The sequence below is a fragment of the Loxodonta africana genome, chromosome 17 (assembly GCF_030014295.1).
Source record: "Loxodonta africana isolate mLoxAfr1 chromosome 17, mLoxAfr1.hap2, whole genome shotgun sequence".
Classification (NCBI taxonomy): domain Eukaryota; kingdom Metazoa; phylum Chordata; class Mammalia; order Proboscidea; family Elephantidae; genus Loxodonta; species Loxodonta africana.
This window is the reverse complement of record NC_087358.1, coordinates 49,531,791-49,556,496: the sequence shown is the minus strand read 5'-3', so window position 1 is coordinate 49,556,496 and position 24,706 is coordinate 49,531,791. Positions and strand designations below refer to the sequence as shown.

General features: G+C 36.8%; 1 protein-coding gene across 7 annotated transcripts in view; it reads left to right on the top strand.

The window, feature by feature from the left end:
* The window catches only part of TDRD3 (tudor domain containing 3), a 221,665-nt gene that overhangs the window by 156,908 nt on the left and 40,051 nt on the right, over window positions 1-24,706 (top strand). For all 7 annotated transcript variants that reach the window (XR_010318188.1, XR_010318187.1, XR_010318186.1 and 4 more), the window contains exon 11: window positions 18,491-19,338. Coding sequence is in view for 1 of the 7 variants with exons in the window: in XM_064270056.1 (XP_064126126.1) it covers window positions 18,491-19,338 (848 nt within the window). In the remaining 6 variants the exon portion in view is untranslated. The remainder of the gene's footprint in view (window positions 1-18,490; window positions 19,339-24,706) is intronic.

Here is a 24,706-nt window from a genome sequence, read left to right as displayed (position 1 = left end):
GAATGCACTCTGCTCCCGGCACTGCTTTCTTGGTGGTGTGAGGTCCCCCCTTCTCACTGGTCATGTCTTTCTTTTATATTTCAAAAGAGATTGGCTTAAGACACTGTCTAGTCTTGTAGATCTCAAAATAACTGCCACTAATCCATCACAGTGATAGAATTTACAACACATAGGAAGATGTCATCAAATGACAGAATGGTGGATAATCACACAATACTGAGAATCGTGGCCTAACCAAGTTGACACATGTGTTTTGGGGACAGAATTCAATTCATGACACCAAGTATCTGAATACTACACTCAAACCCTAACATCACTGTTAGACAGGTTTACTTCTGAGGAACAGAAAATTAGAATATGTTTGTAAATACAGAATATCGTGTTAATAAAATGTCTTCTTGAACTTTGCTTTGAAATCTGTTTAGGTCTTTTACTTCATTGTTTCTTCTGTTTGCCTTGACTACTCTGTGTTTAAGATCAAGTTTCTGAGTCTCTTCTGGCATCCATTTTAGTCTTATTTTTTTGTTCATGTGAGTGTCCTTAATGTTATCCCACAACTTGTCTGGTCTTTGTTCATTAGTGTTCAGTGCGTCAAATCTATTCTTTAGATGGTCTCTAAATTCAGGTGGGATATACTCAGAGTCATACTTTGGCTCTCTTGGACTTGTTTTGATTTTCTTCAGCTTCAGCTTGAACTTGCATATGAGCAGTTTACAGTCTGTTCCTCAGTCAGCGCCTGGCCTTGTTCTGACTGATGATATTGAGCTTTTCCATCATCTCTTTCCACAAATGTAGGCAATTTGATTCCTGTATTTTTCATCTGGTGAGATCCACATGTATAGTTGCCATTTATGTTGCTGAAAAAAGGTGTTTTCAATGAATAAGTTGTTGGTCTTGCAAAATTCTATTATGAGATCTCCAGCATCGTTTCTCTGTCACCAAGGCCATATGTCCCTACAACTAATCCTTCTTCTTTGTTTCCAACTTCTGCATTCCAATCATCAGTAAATATCAATGTATCTTGATTTCATGTTTGATCAATTTCAGACTACGGAAGTTGGTAAAAATCTTCAATTTCTTCATCTTTGGCATTAGTGGTTGGTGCGTAAATCTGAATAATAGTCTTACTAGCTGGTTAATATCTGTATTCCTACAAGGAAGACCATACCATAAAGTACTTTGAGGGAAGAATAAAAATTTTGCTTCTCTGAGAATAATGGCTACCAAGTATGGCAGAAAATTCTAATGTAAGTTGAAAGGGGTATTAGTTTTTATTGTATGTTAATCACAGGAACGTGTAACTCTTGATTTGGAGAAAATTTCAGAGCTTGTTCAAGTATTTACAGTTTCCTGAATTCATAAATTTATAAAGGTCATAGGTTATATTCCATGTTTGTCGCCAGCACCCTTAGTGCAGCTTGGGCTCCTTCCTTCAGTTTTTGTCATCTACTGCTGCTATAACAAGTGGATGGCTTTAATAAAGAGAAATTTATTCTCTTACAGTTTGGTAGCCTACAAGTCCAAATTCAGGGTGTCAGCTCCAGGACAAGGCTTTCTCTCTCTGTTGGCTCTGGAGGAAGGTCCTTGTCATCAATCTTCCCTTGGTCTGGGAGCACCTCAGTGGAGGAACCTCAGGTCCAAAGGATGCGCTCTGCTCCAGGCGCTGCTTTCTTGGTGGTGTGAGGCCCCCATGTCTCTCTGTTTGCTTCTCTCTTTTATATCTCAAAAGAGATTGGCTTAAGACACTGTCTAATCTTGTATATCTCATCAATATAACTGCCTTGCTGATCCATCTCATTAACATCATAGTGGTAGGATTTACAACATATAAGGAAATCACATCAGATATCAAAATGGTAGACAATGATACAATACTGGGAATCATGACCTAGTCAAGTTGACAGATATTTTGGGGGAACAAATTCAATCCATGACAAGTACCCTTGGTTCTTGTTACTGATAAGGATTAAGATTCTCAACCTAGGAAACCATATGGGACAGTTATACTCTGTCCTGTAGGGTCACTGTGAGTCAGAATTGACTCGATACGGCACACAACAGCAACTCAATTGGACGTATTGTAGGGAATTCTTCATTCCTTAAATGTAGAATTTTATTTTGTATTTGTGTGTACTAGGTCATGTGACAAGTGTTAGGGATACAAAATACAACAAAATCCTTTATTCTCAAAATTCAAGACAATAGGTAGATATTGTAGCTCTCACCCCAAAGAAGCTTACTATTTAGTTTGTGAAAGAGAACACACCACAAATTAAAGAGTGGTAAGAATAGTGTTAAAAAGGATTTTATCATTTACTTGGTGTAAACTGAAACAGTGCTGAACAGCAGAATGTAAGGGCTTAGAAGAAGCTATCATGAATATAGTGATAAGACATGATTTGGCATTATTGTAATCGGTAATAATAAAAGTCTTTTATTTCAAAGTTATATTCCAAAATAAGACCAGTCAGTTGTTTTCAATGGCTACTGCATACTTCAATCAGACTTGAAAACACTGCTGATTTGCTATTTCACTGTTGTAAATTTTTGTCTGACCAGAAGCTGATTTGGTCAGTGGCAACTTTTCTAATCCTAAACTTTCTCTTTAATGGCGTTGACATCATTTTTGGTGATGATAACATACGTGGGCACAAATGGCTAAACAGTAAATTGATATGTGTACGTAAGTAGACAGAAGGTCCCGGAGTGGTACAAATGGTTTGCAGGCAACTACTAACCTAAAGGTTGATAGTTGAACCCACTCAGTGATGTCATGGAAGAAAGGACTGGTGATCTGATCTGTAAAGATTATAGCCAAGAAAACCCTATGGAGTGTTTCTGTAACACATGGGGTCCCCATGAGTTGGAATCGGCTCAATGGCAACTGTTTATTTTTTTGTTTTTATTTTATATAGACAGACAATTATTGTGCTTGTGGATGTCTTTTATGTTCTCTTGGTTCACCCTCATAGATACAGTATTCTAGGTGAACTGGTTAATAGTAAAAAAAAAAAAAAAACGGTTGGGGTAAACTATGGAATTGTTTTTATGCTTCTTTTATGATTTAGTATTGTGTGTGTGTGTGTGTGTGTGTTTTAATTGAAATTAAAGCCCATAATACACTTTTACCTTTGTAACATTGAATCTCTACTTTGGCCTTCCTTTGGTCATTGTTCCATGTCTTATGTTCCAAAATTAACTCTTCATTGATGGGAAAAAATGTTGAGCATTTTTGTAGGGAAAACCTAGAAAGCTTTTGACAATGGAGTCTTCGTAGTGTTCAGTGGTTAAATGCCTTCTGGATAGCTAATGAAGAGTTATGATCTTATAAATTTTATTTACGTTCATATCTTTAGCATCATTGTACAGAACTGTTACAGAGAACACTGATATTGCAAGGAAGTAATTCTGATTCAGTTATGTATTTTGAGTCTTCAGATTTTTGTTTCTAATTTAGTTGAATAAAGCAACTTCTGTGCTTCAATTATTTGTATCCATATAAGTTTTCTGAGGATTTCGTTTAGTTTTATTACCCAGAATAATTAGCTAAGTCTAGAGCTACGTGGACTTGGTTCTGTCCTATCAGATTCTGTGTAACATGTCAGGTTTGTTGAAAAAGAAGTCTCTCTCTTAAGAATGTGGCTTTTTCTAACACGTTTAATCCAGATTAATAACATACTGACTTTCATAATATTTTTATTTTCTCTAAATGAGCAAAGAATGTTCTTACTTCTTTATATTTATATCTGATTTTTATAAAAGTTCCATCAGAGATAATTGATTATCGCATCTACTTTTCTTAGAACTTTTCTCTTCGCATTAACTTTTTTGTTGTCGTATCTTTAAACTGGATTTAATGTGATTCTAGTTAAAATTTGTATCAATAGTCTGAAAAAGTGAGGTTGGATTATGCTGTTTTCCAAGAGTATTCACTAATTAAAGTGTTCTATGTAACGTACAATGACTTGATGTCAGTTTGGGAAGATTTGGTTGGATCAATTTATGATAAGATTGTGTTCAAAACACCTCTTATATATAGATTGTTGTAATTTGATATTATAGAATAGATATTATAATTGATGGCTAGATTATTAGGCGAACTCAAAAGTCAGATTTTAATATTGAAATATACCTTAAGTATATTTTCATGTCAATATTGTCACTTCAGTGATATGTAACTACCATTTGAAATAATGGCTAATGGGAATATGTATTTTAAGTTTCACCTGAGGACAGAACAAGTGGATTTGGTTCTTTCCATTGTCGCGGGAGCTGATAGCAGGTTGGCCTGATAGTAGGGAGAAGGGATACCTCGAGACAATAACTTTACTGGTTTAGCTTTCTGTGTATAACAACAGGCCAACCTTAATTTGCTATCTGTAGATATTCTGATTGAGGAATAAAGACTTTATTAAAAAAATGGGCAGAATAACTGTCCCAAATTTATACTCCCCTTGTTGGTATAGCTTATTTTATAAATTAAGTATGTGTGATTACTTTTATTTTGTTTTTCAAATTTTGTATCAAAATTTTGGAAAGTGGAATACATAGTATGGCCCAATTATGTAAAGTGCAAACACTTAGAAAAAGATGAACAAAATCCAAATAGTAGAGATTTTTTAAATAAAAATGTTGATTCAAATTATACAAACATAAGAGCTAAAGAACTCAAGACGTTCATAAATGTTGGAGAAGGCTGTAAGTGATCACGCTCCTGCTTTCCCATATCCAGTCTCATCTACCACTATGTTTCCTCCCTGCCTTCTTTTATTCAGTGGGACATAGAATTCTGTAATCCTTTAAGGGACAGGATTAACTGATTCTCTTTTTGGCTTAGAGTTGGAAAGAGCCTCTCGTGGCTAGTTGCAACCTTATCATCTCTGCTTTCAAACTGAACAGCTTGTCTCTTTCTTGTGGGACTTTTACTGAAGGCTGTCAGAAGTAACTGACACTTTTCATTATCCTGACATTTTCATACCAAGTCTTCTAAAGCATCAGATTCATTAGTCAGATGGTCTTAGACAAACGGGCTGCAGTTTAACTTTGCAGAACAAGAATTGCCAGCTTCCTGTTAGGGATGAGGGAACTTTGCAATGCCCTGCACCCTTCCTCTACTAAACAAGTTTCACATTTTAGATTCTGTCCTGGCGTCAGTTTCTGTATTAGTGTGCTTTAAGATGCAAGTGGCAGGAACCCAAATAAGCAAAAAAGGAATTTATTGATTCATATAACTGGAAAGATTTCCTGTATCTCTGAATTCTGCTGTCTGTATGTTGACTGACTGTCTTCATGTGATAGCAAAGATTGGCCCAGGTACCTCTAGGTAAAACAGAAAGCCAATGTATATGACATAATGACGTATAAATATATGCTAATTAAAAGATACATCTCAATTTTGCAAGCAACATTTTTAGGGGAAAGGTAAATACTTTTCGTCATACAATTATTGATCCCCTCAGCTCAACTGAGTTTTTCCCGCTGGGTGTGTATGGCATTGGTGTGTAGCTGGAATAGGAGCCCGAAAGACTCAGAGAAAGCACTACAGCTCCTGATGTCCAGTCTTCATCTCTAATATGGGGTAAAAGGTAATTAAAAAAAATATTTCTCAGGATGCTGGGGGCAGTTAAATAAACCAATTATGTCACTACTTTAACTCACAAATCTTGTATTTACTGGTGTATGTCCTTGGGCAGTTACATAATCTTTTAAAGGTTAGTTTCTTCAAGAAATGGAAAAGTAGTAAACAGCAACTACCTTATCGGGTAGCAAGAATCATTGGAGGGTTGTTAAGATCAAATGAGATAATGCATACAAAGTGCTAAGCACAGTGCATGGCATATAGGCCTCCATGTGATAGTTCCTGCCATCATCATCATCATCACTATTACTAGCAGTTACAGCATCCTACATTCATCATCTCTTCATGTCCACCCCCACTGCCTTACTTGAGGTCCTCATCAACCCTCCACTATTTTTTTTCGATGCTTTGTTGTGTTTTTGGTCAAAGTTTACACCGCAAATTAGGTTCCCATTTAACAACTTATATGCATATTGTTTGGAGCCCTGGTGGCGCATTAGTTAAGCGTTCGGCTGCTGACCGAAAGGTTGACAGTTGGAATCCACCAGCCACTCCTTGGGAGCCCTATGGGGTAGTTCTACTCTGTCCTATAGGGTTGCTATGAGTCAGAATCAACTCGACGGCAAAAGTTTGGTTTTTGTTTTTTATTATACATATTGTTCTGTGACATTGGTTACATTTTCCACATTGTGTTAACATTCTCATTTCCATTCTGATTGTCCCATTTCCATTAATATAGCTTCCCTGCCTCCATCCGCCTGACCTTCTCATCTTTGCTTTAGGGTAAATGTTGACTATTTGGTTTCATAAGATGATTTTTTTTTTTCTTTAAGGAGCACAGTACTGATGGGTGATTTTGTTTATTTTATGAGCCAATCTGCTATTTAACTGAAAGGTGACCCCTGGGAGTAGTTTCTGTTCAAAGTTTAAAGGGTATCTCAGGGCAATAGACCTGGGGAGTCCTCTAGTCTCAACTGGTCCAGTTAAGTCTGACCCTTTTTAAAAAGAATTTGGGTTTTGTTCTATAATTTTCTCCAGGGCCATCTATTGTGTTCCTAGTCAGAATGGTTGGTAGTGGTAGCTGTGCCCATCTAGTTCTTCTGGACTTAGGATAGATGAGGTTGTGGTTCAAGTAGGTGGTTAGTCCTGTAGACTAGTTTCTTCTTTGAGTGTTTGGTTTCCTTCTTTCTCATTTGCTCCATAACTAGTAGTTGTATTTTAGATGGCTGCTTGCAAGCTTTTAAGACCCCAGATACTCCTTACTAAACCAGGATGTAGAACATAAACTTTATGGACTGTGTTGTGCCAGTTGAGCTGTTTGTTCCACAAAACTATGGTCCTAAGCCTTTAAGCTCAGTAAACCAATCTTGTGAAGCGTTTGGTTACATCTGGGAAGTAAGTACCTGTGACTGTGCCCCCTGTGTCCTTTATTATATATATGAACATATGTGCAGCACACACAAACATGTATGCACGTATGCTTACAGATACACATATACATGTACACATTTGTACACACATATACCTTTCTATACACATATATGCATACATATCTACCTATGTAACCACTTGTATTTTATGGTTGTTACTGCTCCACTCACTCTACTGTTTAATCATCCCACCCTTCATATTGCCGCCAATGATATTTTGAAACACAAATTTGACCCTGCCTACCCCTTTTCTAGGAGTCATGGTGGTGCAATGGTTAAGCGTGCGGCTGCTAACCAGCGGCTCTGTGGAGAAAGATCTGGCAATCTGCTTTCGTAAAGATTACAGCCAAAAAACTCCTATGGCACAGTTCTACTTTATCACATGGAGTGCTGTGAGTCGGCACCCAACAACAACCCCCTTGCTTAAAATACTGAATTGGCTCTTCTCTTTGGCAGGACAGAATTCAGACTACACTACATATGCTGTGTTTTTGGCTTTCCATTACTCTCTCTTTGTGGATTTTTTGAGAAGTAGCATTTATCTTGCTTAACAGAACTGTATAATTCCAAATGCCACATAATATCTAGATATAATAGTATATTTAGATGCTAGCAGATGTAAAGACAATATTAATGATTGATGGGTACTTCAGATCAAATTGCAGACTTTGATAGTTGATGGATTTTTTTTTAATTTTCTTTGAATCAAATTTCAAGTCAGTTTAGATAGTTTGGCTTGTAGATCCCCAGCTGGAATTCTGAGGACTGAAGAATAGAGTTTGCAGGAAGGAAACATAGTATAATGGTAATAGCTTATTTGGAAAGGCAGGAAACTAGGTCAAGAAGAGAGAGAGAGAAAGAATATGCATATGTGTTAGGCTTGATGTTCTTGTGAAGGGTTTCCTCAAAAAAGGATCACTTATGTTGAGTGTGGTATATATTTATGTCTAATTGTATCTAATAACATTACATTTCCCTGTATAGCTGATCGATTGGAATAATGGAGGACAAGAATATGGCTTTAAGGAACAAACACTTTAATACTAGTGGGGCTTAATATACCTGTGACAATTTAAGAACTGCTTAAAGGAGAGACATAACAGAAATATGATGTGTGTTTTTATATAGTCTCCAAATTTATACATCTGTCACCTCTGAGGCAACCATGCTGTGAGGAAGCTGAACATCTATTATGTACATAAAGGTTACATGAAGAGGCAACAAGTTGGGCCCCCAGTTAATAGTCCTAATTTTCCAGTCTTCCCAAGCACTGGACGTATTAGTGATTGGAACTTCAGATGGTTCCAGCACTCGCTGTTGAGTACTCCCAACCTGTGCATCTTACTAGTAGAGGCCCCAGACATCATAGAGCAGAGGCAGGCTGTTCCGTCTGTGCCCTTCCCATGTGTTACAGAAACAAGAAGTTCGTGATCCTGAAAGATAGTATTTAGCTTGGAGGGAAAGATTACACAAGTTAAATATCACATTTGCACTTGACTGAGGCCTTTTGTATGCCATTTTCAATTATTCTGATACATCATCCTTTCAGTTTTTGCAAGTTTGATAATAAATGACAATGCTGTATGTTTAGTTTTCATTTTTTCTAGTTTTTTTTTTTTTCATTAAACATTCGTATTTGAATTAAAGCAAAAACAACACAGGTTTTATTTTTAGATAGTTTTTGACCCTGGAGTTTAGCGTTTCATGCATAAATGCCAGCTTTATCAACAATGACGCTCTCCCTGACTTCCCCAACCCCACCTCTGTGCAGTTGAGTTGGAGGCATCAATGGCAGTGAGTCATGTGGGAATGACAGAAGAGTGTAGTGCTACATTCGCTTAAACAACTCCTGTATTATTTTATGTACAGGACATGTTAGGCAGGTGAAAGTAATCCGATTTGACAAGTTTTGTAGCAGAGAAGTGTGACTAGAAGTACTTATTTATGTACCAAGCTTGCTTGAAAGGAAGGAAATAAGCAGTGGTTCTTTATATTTTTGGATGTTACGGCATTTAGGTTTAAGAGCTGTGATGCTAAGATCAGATACAGCCAGCTACAAGGAACATGATGGAATCTGCAAAGAAATGTCACCATATCCCATGTCTTCATCTCATGTGTTAATTTTCCCTAACAGGGCTGACACAGATAACGTTTTTCCTCTTGAAGTTATCGTGAAAGCACAGAGACTAAGGACCATAAGAGGTTTTACATCTCTGGTGGCATGGGTAGACAGTAATTATGAATAAGTTGTATTTTAAAAATCAATTGGTTTTTGTTGGTGAAGCAACCCATATTTGTTCTGGGAAATGATGGAAGAGGTCCAGTTATTCATTCTACAGTATCAGTTGGGGGCTTATCATGTGCCAGGCACTGTGCTAGAAAGGGTATATTGGTTAACAAAACACAGCTCAGGGATCTTAACATCTAGCAAGGGAGAGAGATTTGGACAGTTCTGTTTGGTGGTACTACTTGGGAGGTTACCGTGGCACAGGAGGGGTGCCTGACTGTCTTAATGGGAGCTGGGTAAGAAGGACCTCCCAGAAGAATTGAAATCTAAGGTGATATACCCGAGGAGAGGGCTGACGGAAGCAGCCTGGGGCACCTGTAGGCATTGTGCAGGCATGGATGTGTGCATGTTCATAATAAATTTAAAAAATGTTCAGAGCAAGACTTACTACTTTTACCGGGAAGCAAAGCTCTGTTTTAGAATAATTGTTAGTAAAGAATGGAGAAAAGGCAGAACTCTGGCTAGAAGCGTCTTCTGAAGAGAGCATCACATAATTTTGTTTGTAACATTTTTAGAAGGGTAAGAGAAATTAAAATTTGTCCAATCAAATTGGCATATTTTATGTATGTAATTTGAAATAACTATATTCTTGCTTTTTTTTTGTAAGGAGGGAAAAGGAAGAAAATCACCCAAATTACTCAGACAGATGTATTCTCATCTAATGGAACAATTAGTGCTTTTTTTATACCTGGCAAAAAAGATTTTTATTATTCTGGTAATTCTAATCAGATTTCCATGAAGAAATACTAAAGGTAACTCACAATGATGTGGTCTTTAATGATTTAATGATTCCAGAGTTAACGGTGGAGCCCTGGTGGTGCAGTGATTAAAGAGCTCGACTGCGAACCAAAAGGTTGCCAGTTCAAATCTACCAGCCGCTCGTTGGAAACCCTATGGGGCAGCTCTACTCTGAGCTGTAGGGTTGCTATGAGTTAAAACTGACTCGACGGCAGTGGGTTTGTTTTTGTTTTAGCGTTAATGGTTGCTTTGTTGGTTGAGAAGGCACAGAATGGCTAACAGCTGCGAGCTTGACTGGTTAATCCCAGCTCAACCCTGTGCTAGTTGTGTGACTTTGGGCCTTTAACTTCATTGTCTGTAAAAAGGGGGGTAATAATATAATCATATGCTGAGGTAATGTTTTTTGTTTTTACTTCTCCAACTTTGGCTTAAGAGATTTTTGTCTTTTTTTTTCTTTAATTTGTAAGGAACTGCTTGGATTTCTCATGCCTTGTGAGCATGGCTGGAGAAGGGCATCTTTGTGGTTGTATTGTTGATAATGTGTGGCATTAAGCGTTTCTCAGAGTTCTCGCAGTTTGTTCACTTATAGCAGCAAAGATTGTGTGTTTTATGCCCTCTCATTTTTCATTGACTTTTCTCTCTACTTTTTTCTTTTTAAGAGGGCTTGGAACATTAAAAATTAATTTTATGAACACTGAGTATCATAAATATGTTTACTTGTGAGCTTAGTGTTAAGTATGAGATGTGTCATAGCTAAGAAAGGATTTAATGAGAACAGGAAAACAACTATATATCAAGTAGTTAGTTAATATATCAAGTTAGTTTATAACTAACGTTAATTCTTATGTCCAGTTTTTTCCTGGAATTTGGTGGGGTTTTTTTGGTATAATAGACATCAATTTTGGGGCATGGGAATATATAACACTTTTCTCTTTATAATTAATAATTAATGATGATTATGTTTTATTTGGCTCCCTGGGTGGTGCAGACAGTTAATTGCTCAACCAGTAGTGGAAAGGGTGGTGGTTTGAACCCACTGACGTGCTGCGGAAGAAAGGCCTGATGATCTGCTTCCAGAAGGTCACAGACATGAAAACCTTATGAAGCAGCTCTGATCTGCACACATGGGGTCGCCGTGAGTTGGAACTGACTCCACAGCAACTAACAACGAAATATTTTTACTTAGAATTTTCCCTGCAAAGGATTGTTCAGGAACATATCTCATGAAGCAGGTTTCTAGCCCAGGGCCTTTGTGTATGTGGTTCCTTCTGCTTAGAATATCTTCCCTACTGTCATTGCATTCCCAATTTCTCCTCCTTCTTTAAGACTCCACTCAAGCACGGCTTCCTCACGGAAGTTTTTCCTTTAAATTGGGGTACCCTGTTCCTCCCAGCTTTATCGTAGCAGACAACTTCCTTCATAAGCTTTATCGTAATTTGCAGTGTTTACTTAGCGTGTTGTCTGTCTCTTCCCATTACAACTGAAGTGCCACAGGATAGAAAGGTTATACGTGTTACCCGCTGCTTCACAGGTAGTGACTGGAACAGCGCTTACGCCGGTCTGTGGTCAATACTCAGTAGCTATAATAACTGAATGAACGAAAGCGGAAAACAGCATCGTTCCGTTTGGCAAAGTCACGCAGCTGCTCAGTGGTAGGACTGGGATTTAATTCCAAGTGAGTCTAATTCCAAAAATCCTGTATTGACCCATGAGAAAGCAATTTTACATACATTTTCAAATTGAATCTTCACCATAATCCTCTGATAAGCATCATTCACACTTTACAGATAAGGAAACTGGGACCCTTTGTGACTTTGTCAAAGTCACATTACTGTGAAGTGGGAGAAGTAATTTATTTGGTTTTCAGCCTAGTATTCTTTAGGAAAAATCAGAGATGGCTTTTTATAAGCTTCCTTTTTTGTATGTTACGTGGTCTTTTTCCGTAATCGAGCTCAGTCTAAATCTGCATCAGTGCACTTTGATGCAAACCTGTACAGAAGGCAAGATGGATAAGTACATTTTCTATTTCACTGTTGTATCCTTAGCTAAGCCCAGATGACAGTGTTAGACAGGTGGTAATTATAAACCTGGGGACTCATTCCATTCTTAGTGTTTTTTGTAATTTTTCTTTCAGCATGTATTTACTGAGTGCCATCTGTTTGCCTGATTCTATAGTAACAAAATAAAACTCATTGCTCTTAAGTTGATTCTGACTCATGGCAACCTAATGTGTTACAGAGTAGAGCTGCTCCATAGGGTTTTCCTTACTGTAATTTTTACAGAAGCGGATGACCAGGCCTTTCTTCCACAGCACCACTGGGTGGGTTAAACTGCCAAACTTTAATGTTAATAGTCTAGTACAAATTGTTTGCACTACCCAGGGACCTTATATAGTTACTAGGTACTGGAGAAAACAATGCTGAGTAAGACTCAGACCCTACCCATCACCTGGTTACTCTGTAATAATGTTTAAAGTAGTCTTGTTTAATTAAAAGAAGCATATGATATTAAATGACATGCTGTACTTGTTGTATGCCATCGAGTCCATTCTGACTCATAGCGACCCTGTAATGTAGTGTTAATTTAAAAGCATATTGCCGCCCATGAGGTGTAGCATGATTCCATTTCTCTTCTTTTGCGATAAAACTAAATGAAATGTGTATAGCTATATTTGTAGAAATCATATAAAAACAAAGAGTAACTTGAAACTGTTAATGGTGACTACCTCTAGGGGAGGGATTGAATTGGCAGAGGATGGAATTTTTATTCTATATGTTTTGTAATGACAGGATTATGGGTAATTTCTACTTTTAAAATATTTCTAATATTTTTTAATATAGAAAAATCTTAAATGGCATATAGAAGAAATTTTATTATCTGGAGTATGTTCGTAAGATATTTTAAGGGAAAAATTGGTTATAAAACAGTATTAGAATATAATTTTAATTTTTTTATATATCTTAATGGTATATAAATTATAGTTCGATGATAAAGGGTTTTTATTAAAGCATTCTTCCTGCCTTGCTTTCAACAAGGGAAAATAAAAAAAACTAAAACTAAGGATCCTGAAGATAAAGATTGGTGGTGGTGGGGATGTGTGAGTAGGGAAGCACCTTATCATCTGTCTAGTTACCTAGTGCCACTAAAACAGAAATACCACAAGTGAATGTCTCTAACAACCAGAAGGTTACTCTCTCATAGCTTAGGAGACTAGAAGTCTGAATTCAGGACTCCAGCTCTCTCTGCCCTCTCGGGAGGAAGGTCCTTGTCATCGGTCTTCCCCTGGGTATAGGAGCTTCTCAGTGCAGGGACCCTGGGTCTAAAGGATGCACTCCACTTCTGGCTATTCTTGCTTAGTGGTAATGATGCCCCTCTTGTCTCTCCTTGCTTCTGTCTTATATCTCAAAAGAGATTTACTCAAGATACAACCTAACCCTGTAGATTGAGTCCTGCCTCGTTAACATCCTAGAGGTCAGGGTTTATAACACAGAATTATCAGATCAGAAAATGGTGGACAGCCCTACAATACTGGGAATCGTGGCCTAGCCAAATTGACACACATTTTGGGGGGGACACAATTCAGTCCATAATATCATCCAAGTACTGGTTTTCTCTGTTGTAATTAATTTTGATTGTTTGCATAATTGTGATACTACTAATAATAACAATGTCAGCTAACATTTAAAACAAAAAAAAAAACCAAACCTGTTGCCATCAAATCTATTTTGACTCATAGCAACCTTATAGTACAGAGTAGGACTGCTCCATACGGTTTCCAAGGAACAGCTGGTAGATTTGAACTGCTGATGTTTTGGTTAGCAGCAAGGATCTTAAACTGCTTTACTTGAGTACTTATTAAAGCCAGGTACAATTCTAAGTGCTTTATATATATTCTCAGTTAATCCTATGGGGTAGAAGCTATTACTGTACAAATGAGGCTCAGAAAAGTTCAATGTCTTGCCTAAGATTGCGGAATTAGTAGTGGCGGAGCCAGATATAAACCTGTGCAGTCTGGCTGAGGAGGTTGCATCCTATGCGTTATGCGATTTGCGAAATGCCAGCCTGTGAGCTTCTAAATACCAGTTCAGCTGTTAATAGGGTTTTTTTTTTTTTTTTTTGCCTGCATTAATGGAAAGAGACTGTTAATTTGAGACCAGAGCCTGGCAGTCCTTGGTATCGAAATTTATTTTTCAGCTCATCAGAGATTATGTGAAAGAGACTGTGATTTCTGCATCTCACCAGAAGTGAACAGATGCAGGTGATAAAATTGTAGCTAGCATGTTTTTGGTTACATTCTGCTTTGTTTCTCCAGGCAGGCCATCTGGCATCCTGGAAAAGTCATGGGCTTTGGCTTCAGTTAGGGTTGAGTTTAAATCCTAGCTTCAACACTTTCTAGCTGCAGACTTTAGCTGAGGCACATTACTTTTGTTTCTTCACTTGTAAAATAAGGATAATAATATTGCCCTTCAAGGTAGTTGTGAGAATTACATGATGTAATGTAGGCAAAAGACCTTTAATGCAGAGTTTGGCACATAGTAAAATTTTAATACCTGTTAAGCCTCTCCCTGTCTGGGTAGGTGTCCCAGAATATAATGAATAGTCTTGGGAAACAAGATGTACCTATTTTCCTACTATAAAATGCAGGTACAGCTGCTGTTGGAGAATGGATATACTGCAAAGAAGTATTAATATTTTAAGCTGTCTGATTAATTCAGCACATACTGATATATAGGCTCAAATGATTTGTGGCAATTAATAAATCCATTCTTAATGATTCTTGCATTTCAAATCATGAGGATTAAAACATTGTAATCAATTATCTTGTAAACATCATCCATTTTGAAACTGGTGATCTGATATACTAGGAACATTTTATCTCAAGTCAGACTGAACTCTTGCAGTGTTCTTTGACTAGTTTTCTCATTTGAGCTTTTATCACTTTGATCTTTTAGGTGTTTTCAAAGCTTTGCCTATTTTTTGATAAATCCATTTGGTACTCTAACTTTTCTGTCACTTTTGCTAATCTTCCATTTCCTTTTTTTCCGCCTTTTTTTTTTTTTAGTATCTTTCCACTTTGGAGCATTAAAAAAAATCCAAGAATTCATTTTATTTTGCTACCTAGACTGAAAAATATCTTGGTGTATATATTATTCGAGTGACCTCAGACATGGCTTATGGTCTTGATTAAGGTTGCCGTTTCGAACGCACCCAGGAGTGCCTTGAGTGAAAGTCTTGGAGATCTGCTTCTGAAAGGCCTGGAGATCTGCTTCTGAAAGGCCACAGCCTTGAAAACCCTGTGGAATGCAGTTTTGCTCTACAACAAATGGGGTCGTCTTGAGTCAACATTAGACTGAGAGCAACTGGTTTGGTTTTATGTTTGTTTTGTTTTCTACGGTGCTGATTAGTATTGTGTGGAAACCCCGGTGGCATAGTAGTTAAAGAGCCATGGCTGCTAACAGAAGGTCAGCAGTATCGTATGTGTTTTGGAATCATGTCTCTTCAAGAAAGGTGGTAGAGAGCAACTAGATTCTGACTGAACAGCTGAGGAGCTGTGTCTCCATTTGATAAGGGAGATACTCCTTAATTTATTTAAAATGGTCCTTTCCATAGTTTAGTGATCGCGTATGTTCTGTTAGTTATTTCAAAGATAAGCTCAGTTTCAAAATATTTCCTTTATACCTGACTTCATTACTTAACTACCATTAGATAAAAGGTATTGAGTTTAAGGGAACCTGAGAATGATGATACATTTGAATGTGGGGAGTTTAAGTCCCTGCCATTTTGGCTTACTGTTATTTCATTTTGGAATGAAATTGATGTATATAAAAACCATCTTTTTTTTTTAAGCACGATTTTATCTTCTACCTCAGTGAGTTTATTTTATTCTTATTTTTTAAAGAAGATTCACCATGTTGAGTCAGCGTAATAAAGGAAATGAAATGTTTTTATTATCCCTGTAGTCTAATGTACATTATCCATTAAATAAACTGAAAATAAAGGAGTTAAGTGGAATGATATTCCCCCCGTCAGGCATTTCCGTAAGCCTGTTTGTTTCTTTGTTAAAAATAATAAGCCATATTTGAATCCTTTGCCCTCTTTTCTAGGGTAGTACTTTTGATATAACAGAGCTGGTGGGTGAGAGTGATTGAGTATGTAAAGGAGCTATTAGAGGTTGGTGAGAACTATGGCAGATTGATAGAAAAGTCCAGGAATTCTATAGGTAGATTGAGTCTGGAACCAAAGGAAGAAACTTTGTAATTTTTGTTAATACAGCTCTTCATTGTAATCCCACAGAAATTTAAATTGTATGTTAGGAAATCTTTCCTTTTTTCTCTGGAACAAGTAAATCAAATTCTCCCACACCTACCAAACCTAGTTGAAGACTTCATTCTCTACATACTGTTACTCAGCCCCTATCTGTAGTCTAGCATATGAGTTACTCTCACTATCTAATTTATTTCTACCTGCCATCATAGATGTCAGGGGCCTTAACTGTAATAATTTAAGAAAAATTGATCCCTAAACATAGCACATCTGAAAAGCTTGCTTCCTAATTATCTATTCAAACTTAGTTGGCAGCAAATAAAATACCTTTGTTTTTGATATATTTTGGAAACGGAAAAATTTCTTCAGTTCACTATACAGTATACCTTACCTCTCTGTGTTAAATAAACCCCATAACATCTGTATCATAAGACTACCCTAGGGACTATTGATAATGCATATAAAGTGGTAATGTGTGGTGCCTAATATACAGTAGATATTCATGAATGAGAAACTGCTGTTTTTATTCTTTAATAATTTCTGGAACAAATGACCAAACGTTATTTCTGCTGAAAATGTTAATTTATGTACTTTTTATATTTTCTATTATTCTTGCTTTCCTGAAAATCCTTACCTCAGGACAATGAACAATGCCAGTGGAAAATAAAGTTGACCATTTTTCTACTGTCTAAAAAACATTTAATGTTGAATACAATTGTTCAGAAGTGATATTTGTATTATGTTTATGAAGCAAAGCTTTTGGAGAAAAGTGATTTTTTAAAATATTCTTTAACTTTAAATGGTCTTGGTTAGTGTTTGAGATTTTGTATACTCAGTCTATCTTTTATCACAATTAATAATTTCTCCGGATGTAGAATTCTACTTAGAAAATATTTTTCTCTCAATTTTAAAGGTATCTTAAGCCTGTTCGATTGGCTTCTAGCTTCTGGTGGTTCTGTTGAGAAATTTATTGCTATTTTGAGTCTTGATCTTTAATCTGTGATCTGTTTCGACACTCTGGAAGCTTTAAGCGTCTTCTTTTTATCCCTGTTGTTCTAAGCATTTCATCTGATACCTTTTGCCTCCCCTGGGTGTTTAGAAATGTATGGGGACCATTTTGGTGGCCACTGTGACTGGGGAACTAAAAAAAAGGAGAGTGCTTTTGGCATTTAGTACCTAGAGGTCAAAGAGGATAATTTTCTTGTCATGCAGGAAATAATCTCATGGAAAATGTCTTAGCGCCCCTCTTGTGACACTGAGGAAATACAAGAACCGTCCCTGACTGCATGTTGATTATGGTGTATGACATGAGAAAGGAGACATGTACACCAAAGACCTATCAGTGTCTTTGGTAATAATGTTATAGATAAGCTGTGGGAAACAATGAAGCTAGAAAGTCTAAATGATGCAGTGAAAATTAAAATAGAATAAAAAAAAACACTATGGGAAATACTGTACCCATTGCCTTCAAGTCTATGCTGACTCATAAAAATATCTATGAGTATGTTTACCATGTTACTGCTTTTGGTTTTAAGTTTGACAATGTCTGCATTGTTATGCTTAGTAGAGTTTTTCAAACCTTCTTTTTTTTTATTTCCAAATAGTGCCTGCTCTTACTTAATTACTTAGATTAAGATAATGATCAACTCTTTTCTGTAGTATGATATCTATTTGTAATCCAAACAGATATCCAGAAAGATTGGGAAAGAACAGTATTGCTAAGGCTAGAGCTTGACTGACTGCGAGAGTTATACATTTCTGTATTGTAACGGGATTCAGAAGGGAATTGAACGTGGATTGTACTTGCGCTGTTTCATAGCAACTTCTGAGTTAGCAGTTTACAGTTCTATTTCATTAACGTTTTGGGAAATGAATTACCAAAATAGGACATATAGCTATATTCTGAGAATACAAATATTCAAAGAGAAGGACAAATTGCCTTTGAATTACCCACCAGTTTTTATGATCCATATCATTTCTTTACTTTTTTAAGGTGCCTAACCGGGAAGGTCTACATTAAAAGTATTGTACTCTAAGGAATGAGAGAGGGATTAAGATAATGAGGTGGGAAGATGTTAAGATAGCAGTTCACTAATTTTGCATTAATATAATAATTTTTAGGCTTTTTAAATGAATTAATGTTAATGCTGAGCCTTTATTGTAATATGCATGCAATATACTTTTACCTTTCAGAACCTAAATCACAGCCGCAGCAGCCTCATCAGGGACAACATAGATTTTCGAGTATGGAACAGAATGGAGTAAGAGATAATAACCAACCAAGACATCTTCCTCGAAATGATACCAGGCAGCTAAGAAATGAAAAGCCTCCTCGTTTCCAAAGAGACACCCAAAATTCAAAGTCAGTTTTCGAAGGCTGTGGATTACCTAGAAACAGAGGTTCCGAAAAACCAACTTCTTCAGTATCTGAAGTATGGGCTGAAGAGAGAATCAAATGTGATAGACCATATTCTAGATATGATAGAACTAAAGATACTTCATATCCTTCAAGCTCTCAGTACAATGGTGGTGCTTTTAAAAAAAGAGATAACTCTATGCAAAGCAGACCAGGAAAAGGTCCATTCTATGCAGAGGCAAAAGAAGATCCGCTTCCTCAAGAATCCATAGATTATAATAATCAAAAACGTGGGAAAAGAGAAAACCAACCAGCAAATCCTGATCATTTTTATGACAGAAAAGCACGAACAATGAATAACGAAGCTTTTGGTGGTGTAAAAATTGAAAAACATTTTAATGTAAATACTGATCACCAGAATCCTGTCAGAACTAATAGCTTCATTGGTGTTCCAAATGGAGAGACAGAAATGCCACTGAAGGGGAGGCGAGTAGGACCTATTAAGCCAGCAGGACCCATCCCAGCTACTCCCTATGATGACAAGATATTTTATAATAGTGGGCCCAAAAGAAGATCTGGGCCAATTAAACCAGAGAAGGTCATAGAATCATCTATTCCTATGGAGTATACAAAAATGTGGAAACCTGGAGATGAATGTTTTGCACTTTATTGGGAAGACAACAAGGTATGGTTGCTATAAAGATATTGTGCGCTAATATTAATAAATACAACATTCTAGTGGAACTTCATAGAAGGCCAGCACCTTGGTGCTGTGAATTTTGTTCGAATTATACCTGTTTAAGCCTCTGAACAGATAGATATATAATATATCGAAGAGGGGAAAAAACCCATAGTATCTAACCTTTTTTGATAGATATTTAGGGAAATATCTGTCCCATAAGATTTGGTTAGGTTAGATTTGGTTTTAGTTTACGTATTAGAAAAGTACTGTGAAAGTGCTTAAGTGAAGTTGAGCTTTATTTCATTTGTCATCAACCGAACCATTAATGTTTGCATTTCTTTCTAGTAAATTATACTGATTCATGAAGAAAAAAATCAATTGAGTGGCACAGAATTAAATTCAGCCATTTTTCTTTTAAATTTATTTTTAAAAATGTATATATTTGGCCTACTTGAAAAAAGAAGAAAGCAGAAAGATTAATTATTTAAGTAAGCCAATAAAACCAATAATGTAAATATTCTTTAGTTTCACATTATATTCTAGTCGAATGGAAAAGAGGGAAAAAGAAAAGGGGAAGACAGAAGGTGAGGGCAAGGAGAATACGATGGGTCATGTAAAAGAGCCTGACTGAGAGAGATCAAGGCAGTAAGAACGGGCTGGGGAGGAGGACCCAGAGACCCTCAGAGAGGGAGGTCTTTGTGAACGTTTTCTGCCCAGCATGCTCTTTCACGAACTACCCTTTTTGATCCTTGAGGGCTTGGCTCAGACATCACCTCCTAGACGAAGCCTTTGATCTGCCCCACCTTCTCTCCTGCATTATTCTTTCTCAATCAGTGGCTTGTTCATTGTTTAGAAGTTATCACAATTTTAAATAATTTTGTTTTTGATTCCTGGATTGATACCTTTCTCCCCTGCTGTAGGTTTAAGATGCTTGAGGGCTGGACTAGATTTGCCTGGTTTTTGTAGCCCTGCTCCTCTCGCAGTGTAGGGTTTTCATAATTACTTGCTGACTGTTAAATAGTTAATACAAGAGGGTCCATTTATGTAAGGAAAAGTATAGTGGTAAGGGGACTGAAGATAGCAGCAAGGTAATAAAATCAGACATAAGAGAGTTAAAGTGCAAGAGACCTGGGTGGATGAGATGATGAAGTCAAACAGAAAATACTGAAATTAATGTTTAATAGGTGCAGTAATTCCAGCTGATAAGATCTAGGATATGCTCAGGAGAATGTGTAGCTAAAGAGAGTGGTGGAGGTAGCAATGGCAAAGATTTCAAGGAATGGAAAGGCTACAGAATTAAATAATTGAATTAAATGTAATATAAATTTATAAGGATATACAGGACTTGGAATTGGGAGCCAGGACTCAACGTGAATGATGAGGCATAAACATGGTGTTTGCTGATGGTAACAACAAGGAGCATAGAGTGGTACAGCTAGATAGCATAGGCTTTAAGGTTTTTATATGATGTTGAATAGTAATGGTCTAGCTGTAAAGTTTTTATTGAAAGCTGACAGAAGGGGAGGAGACAATACTATCTGTGTCTTGCCTTTATTTTTTTCTCAGAAAAGTAAAAATCTTCCGGAAATACCAGCAAACTTCTATTTAAATCTCATTGCCCCAAGTATTTCCACTTCCTGGTCACTTCCTGGCTATAAGGGAGAATTGGAAACCAAATACCATCCCAAATCAGACTATTTACTTTCCAAAATTCAGGAAAAAAATTATTTCAGTAGTAATGGATTACTTTTATTTAATGTTTTCAGGTTCATGGTAGAGGCAAGAAAAGGAGAAATTGGTGTTGGATTATCAAGCCAACAGTGCCTACCTTACAGAGGGTGGCATTTGTGCCAGATGCTTCTCAGAAATTTTGATTAAGATGAAAATTGGAAAACTCTTCTCTGCATTGAGCAGTGTAAGGTTTTTGGCGACCTTGACAAGAACAGTTTTCAGAGGGAGGAATGAGTACAGAAACCAAATTGGAATTGCAGCCTGAATAGGAGCTGAGAAAATGTACACAATTATTTTGAGAAGTTTGCCTTTGAAGAGAAGCAAGAGAAATGGATGTTATCTGGAAGCAGGTGTGAGAGTCAAAGGAGGGTTTGCTAGTTTGTTTTAGGATGAGATACTAGAATATATTCACATGCATTTTTTAATAATCCAGCATTAATATTCTGACCAGCTGTCAGACTGAAATACAAGACCAGTCGTTTCAAGCATTCCCTAGTAAATATTCTCAATCTTCTTGGTCCTTTGTCTTTCCATCACTGCCATCTTATAGAATACCAGCCTTGAATGCAACTATTTATCTTCCTCATCCTACATCCAGGCTACCAAGTAGAGCTCGAGAAAATCGCTTATCTTCTTGGAATGGTATCACATATTTGTATTTTCCAACCTTCATTTGGCTCTCATTACCTTTTTATATTCCCATGATCAACAATCTCTTGCATTCTTTTCAGTGCTTTTTCCAAATCAGACATTCCACAATATCTGACATCCAATAAAAATTATGAGGTATTGTTAAAAAACAAACAGAAAGATGAGAGAGAGACACACACACACAGAGACAGAGACATCAGAACCAATAAACAGCAGAGAAGAGAAGCAGTCTTCAAAGTATTCAAATACTGGACTCAGCAGACAAGTACATTCAACAAATATTGAGTATTCAACAAGCCATGATTAAATACCTGCTAAGTTCCAGGTGCCTGGCATATATCATATAGTTCTGACTGTACTATTACCCAAATGCCTCCAAATACCTGATGATATTATTAATAAAACTTTATTGTTAATTGTAATTGCCTAAAACAATAATAATACTTAATCCAACTGTAATGCCATTGCGGTCGAGTCAATTCTGACTCATAGCAACCCTATGGGACAGAGTAGAACTGCCCCATAGAGTTTCCAAGGAGCGCCTGGCAGATTTGAACTGCCGACCCTTTGGTTAGCAGCCACAGCACTTAGCTACTATGCCACCAGGGTTTCTAAAAAAAATATATTCAAAACAATATGGAAAGATAGTACCTAACATTCCCAAAACATTTTGGGCTATTAGAGTATTCTTACAATATTTGGATCATCTTCCAGGGTCACACTTTGAGTTTAATTAGATGTATACTTTCACTGTAGAGGGCAGGGTCTGTGACTCTTAAATAGATTACACCAAATACTAAAACAAATACCCTGTAAAAGAGGTGAAATTAGTTATGTGCCAAAACCACCTAATTTAAGATGTAGCTTTTAAATGCCTTGGAGTTTTCTAACCAGAGACTATGGGTAGAGATTTAGGAAAAGGAATTGGTATAACTGTCATAAAGAAAATGAGGAATGATGGTACAATGGTTAAGCACTCAGATGCTAACCTAAACCTCTCCTCGGGAAAAGATGTGGCAATCTGCTTCTTTAAAGCCTTGGAAACCCTATGGGGCTGTTCTACTCTATCCTATCGGCTCGCTATGAGTTGGAATCAACTCGACAGCAGCTGATTTTTTTTGGTTTGGTCACAGTCTTCTTCATTGCATTGTAATGATGTTTTGGAGATAGTTAATTAATTTGTTTAATCTGTGTTTTAAATACATCCTTATAATACCTTGCCTTCTCTCTAGCTTTATTTCTGTAGAACAAGTCGAGAATTAGGCAGTTCTCCTACCTCTAGACTGCCATAACTACTTTAGCTCTTATCCTGTCTCAACTGGAATAGTGTAACAACCTTCAAATTGGTCTCCTTGCTTTAAATCTTACTCCTCTCATATTTATCACAAAATTGCTAGCACTGTGTTCCTGGTCTTAGACCATGTCATTTCCCCCTACTTAAAATCTTTCACCTGTAGAGTAATTACAGACTCTAGGATGCATACAAAGCCCCCACCATCTGGCCCTTTTCTGTTCTTGTCCTGCCTAATGACCCTTCTTCTCACTTTATATACTATAATTAATTTTAAACTACGTGTTGTTTCCTATACTCATCATCATGCTTTATGTACGTATAACTTTCCTGGAACACCCTTCTCTTAATTCTTTACTTGTCTAAACCCTCTTCATCCATTGTCATTTCTTGCAGGAATTTCTTCCTGAGCCCCTAAGCTTTACTAAGTGCCCCTATCACTATACCTCTATTAATATACTTTCCACATTATATAGAAGTTATTTTTTACACTTTTTCTTTATTAAGCTGTATGTACCTAAAATGAAGTCAGATTATTTGTTTTACTAAGATATAGTGTTTGTTGAACTTACCTGAATTGACATGGTTTGAGAAGGCTTAAAATTGAGGCATGGGTCCAGAAAGAATCAAAACATTCATAAAATTCAAAAGAGTTGGGGAGAGAAGTAAAAGAGGGGAGCGATGTGCAGAAACTCTAAGAAAAGGAAAACTCTAGCAGTTCAGCACGGTGTCTCTAAACTTGCTAATATCCAGGCCCAAGAAGGGAACACCATAGATTAATTTATTACCTTTGTAGTATTAAATATGCTAGTCAGTTGGTAAAAATGGACTCTTTCCTGGTACAGAGGAGGCAACTCATTTTTTAGAAGGATGTGGAGAATAAGAATTTTTATTGCTTTTAACATTTTCTGATTCTGGTGAACCTGTTATTAAGAAATACTGTTAGAGTAGATAGAGTTATAGTAGAACATCTTAACTACACTAGCATGAAGAAAATACTTAAGAGTGAACTATTCGTTGTTTTCATTTTGTGTTCACTGAGCAACATTGAGGCCTAGAATTTGGGTCTTGAATGGGTTGATGTATATTGGAGGATTGCTCCAATTAGATGACCTACTTCCAGTTACTTTAACAGATAAATTCTTAAATTATAGTTTCGTTATATAAATCAGTTTCTTGTAAGTTTGGTAATGTGCATGGTTCAACTAATAAAGTTTCTGGCTGTGCAGTGCTTCAAATCCTATAAATCCTGGACATAAGTAATGTGCTGACTCGCTCCCCAATACCCCTACCTCACCCTGGCCGCCTGTGAGGACTGAGTTAATAAGCCTTCTTTGGCATTTATTTTTGTCATGTATTTCTGTTTTTAAAATAAATTACTTTTTAGTCATATATTCTGATTAGTATATAGGAATTGGAAACCCTGGTGGTGTAGTGGTTAAGTGCTACGGCTGCTAACCAAGAGATCTGCAGTTCAAATCTGCCAGGCGCGCTCCTTGGAAACTCTATGGGGCAGTTCTACTCTGTCCTATAGGGTCGCTATGAGTCGGAATCTACTAGACGGCAGTGGGTGGTGGTTTATATAGGAATTGTCTTAACCAATGTTCTTCAGAGTACTTCGGTGCGTAACAATAAAACATAGTACTAGTTCTTTTTACATCCATTAAAAAAAAAAATGTGAATATTCTCTGCTGACCC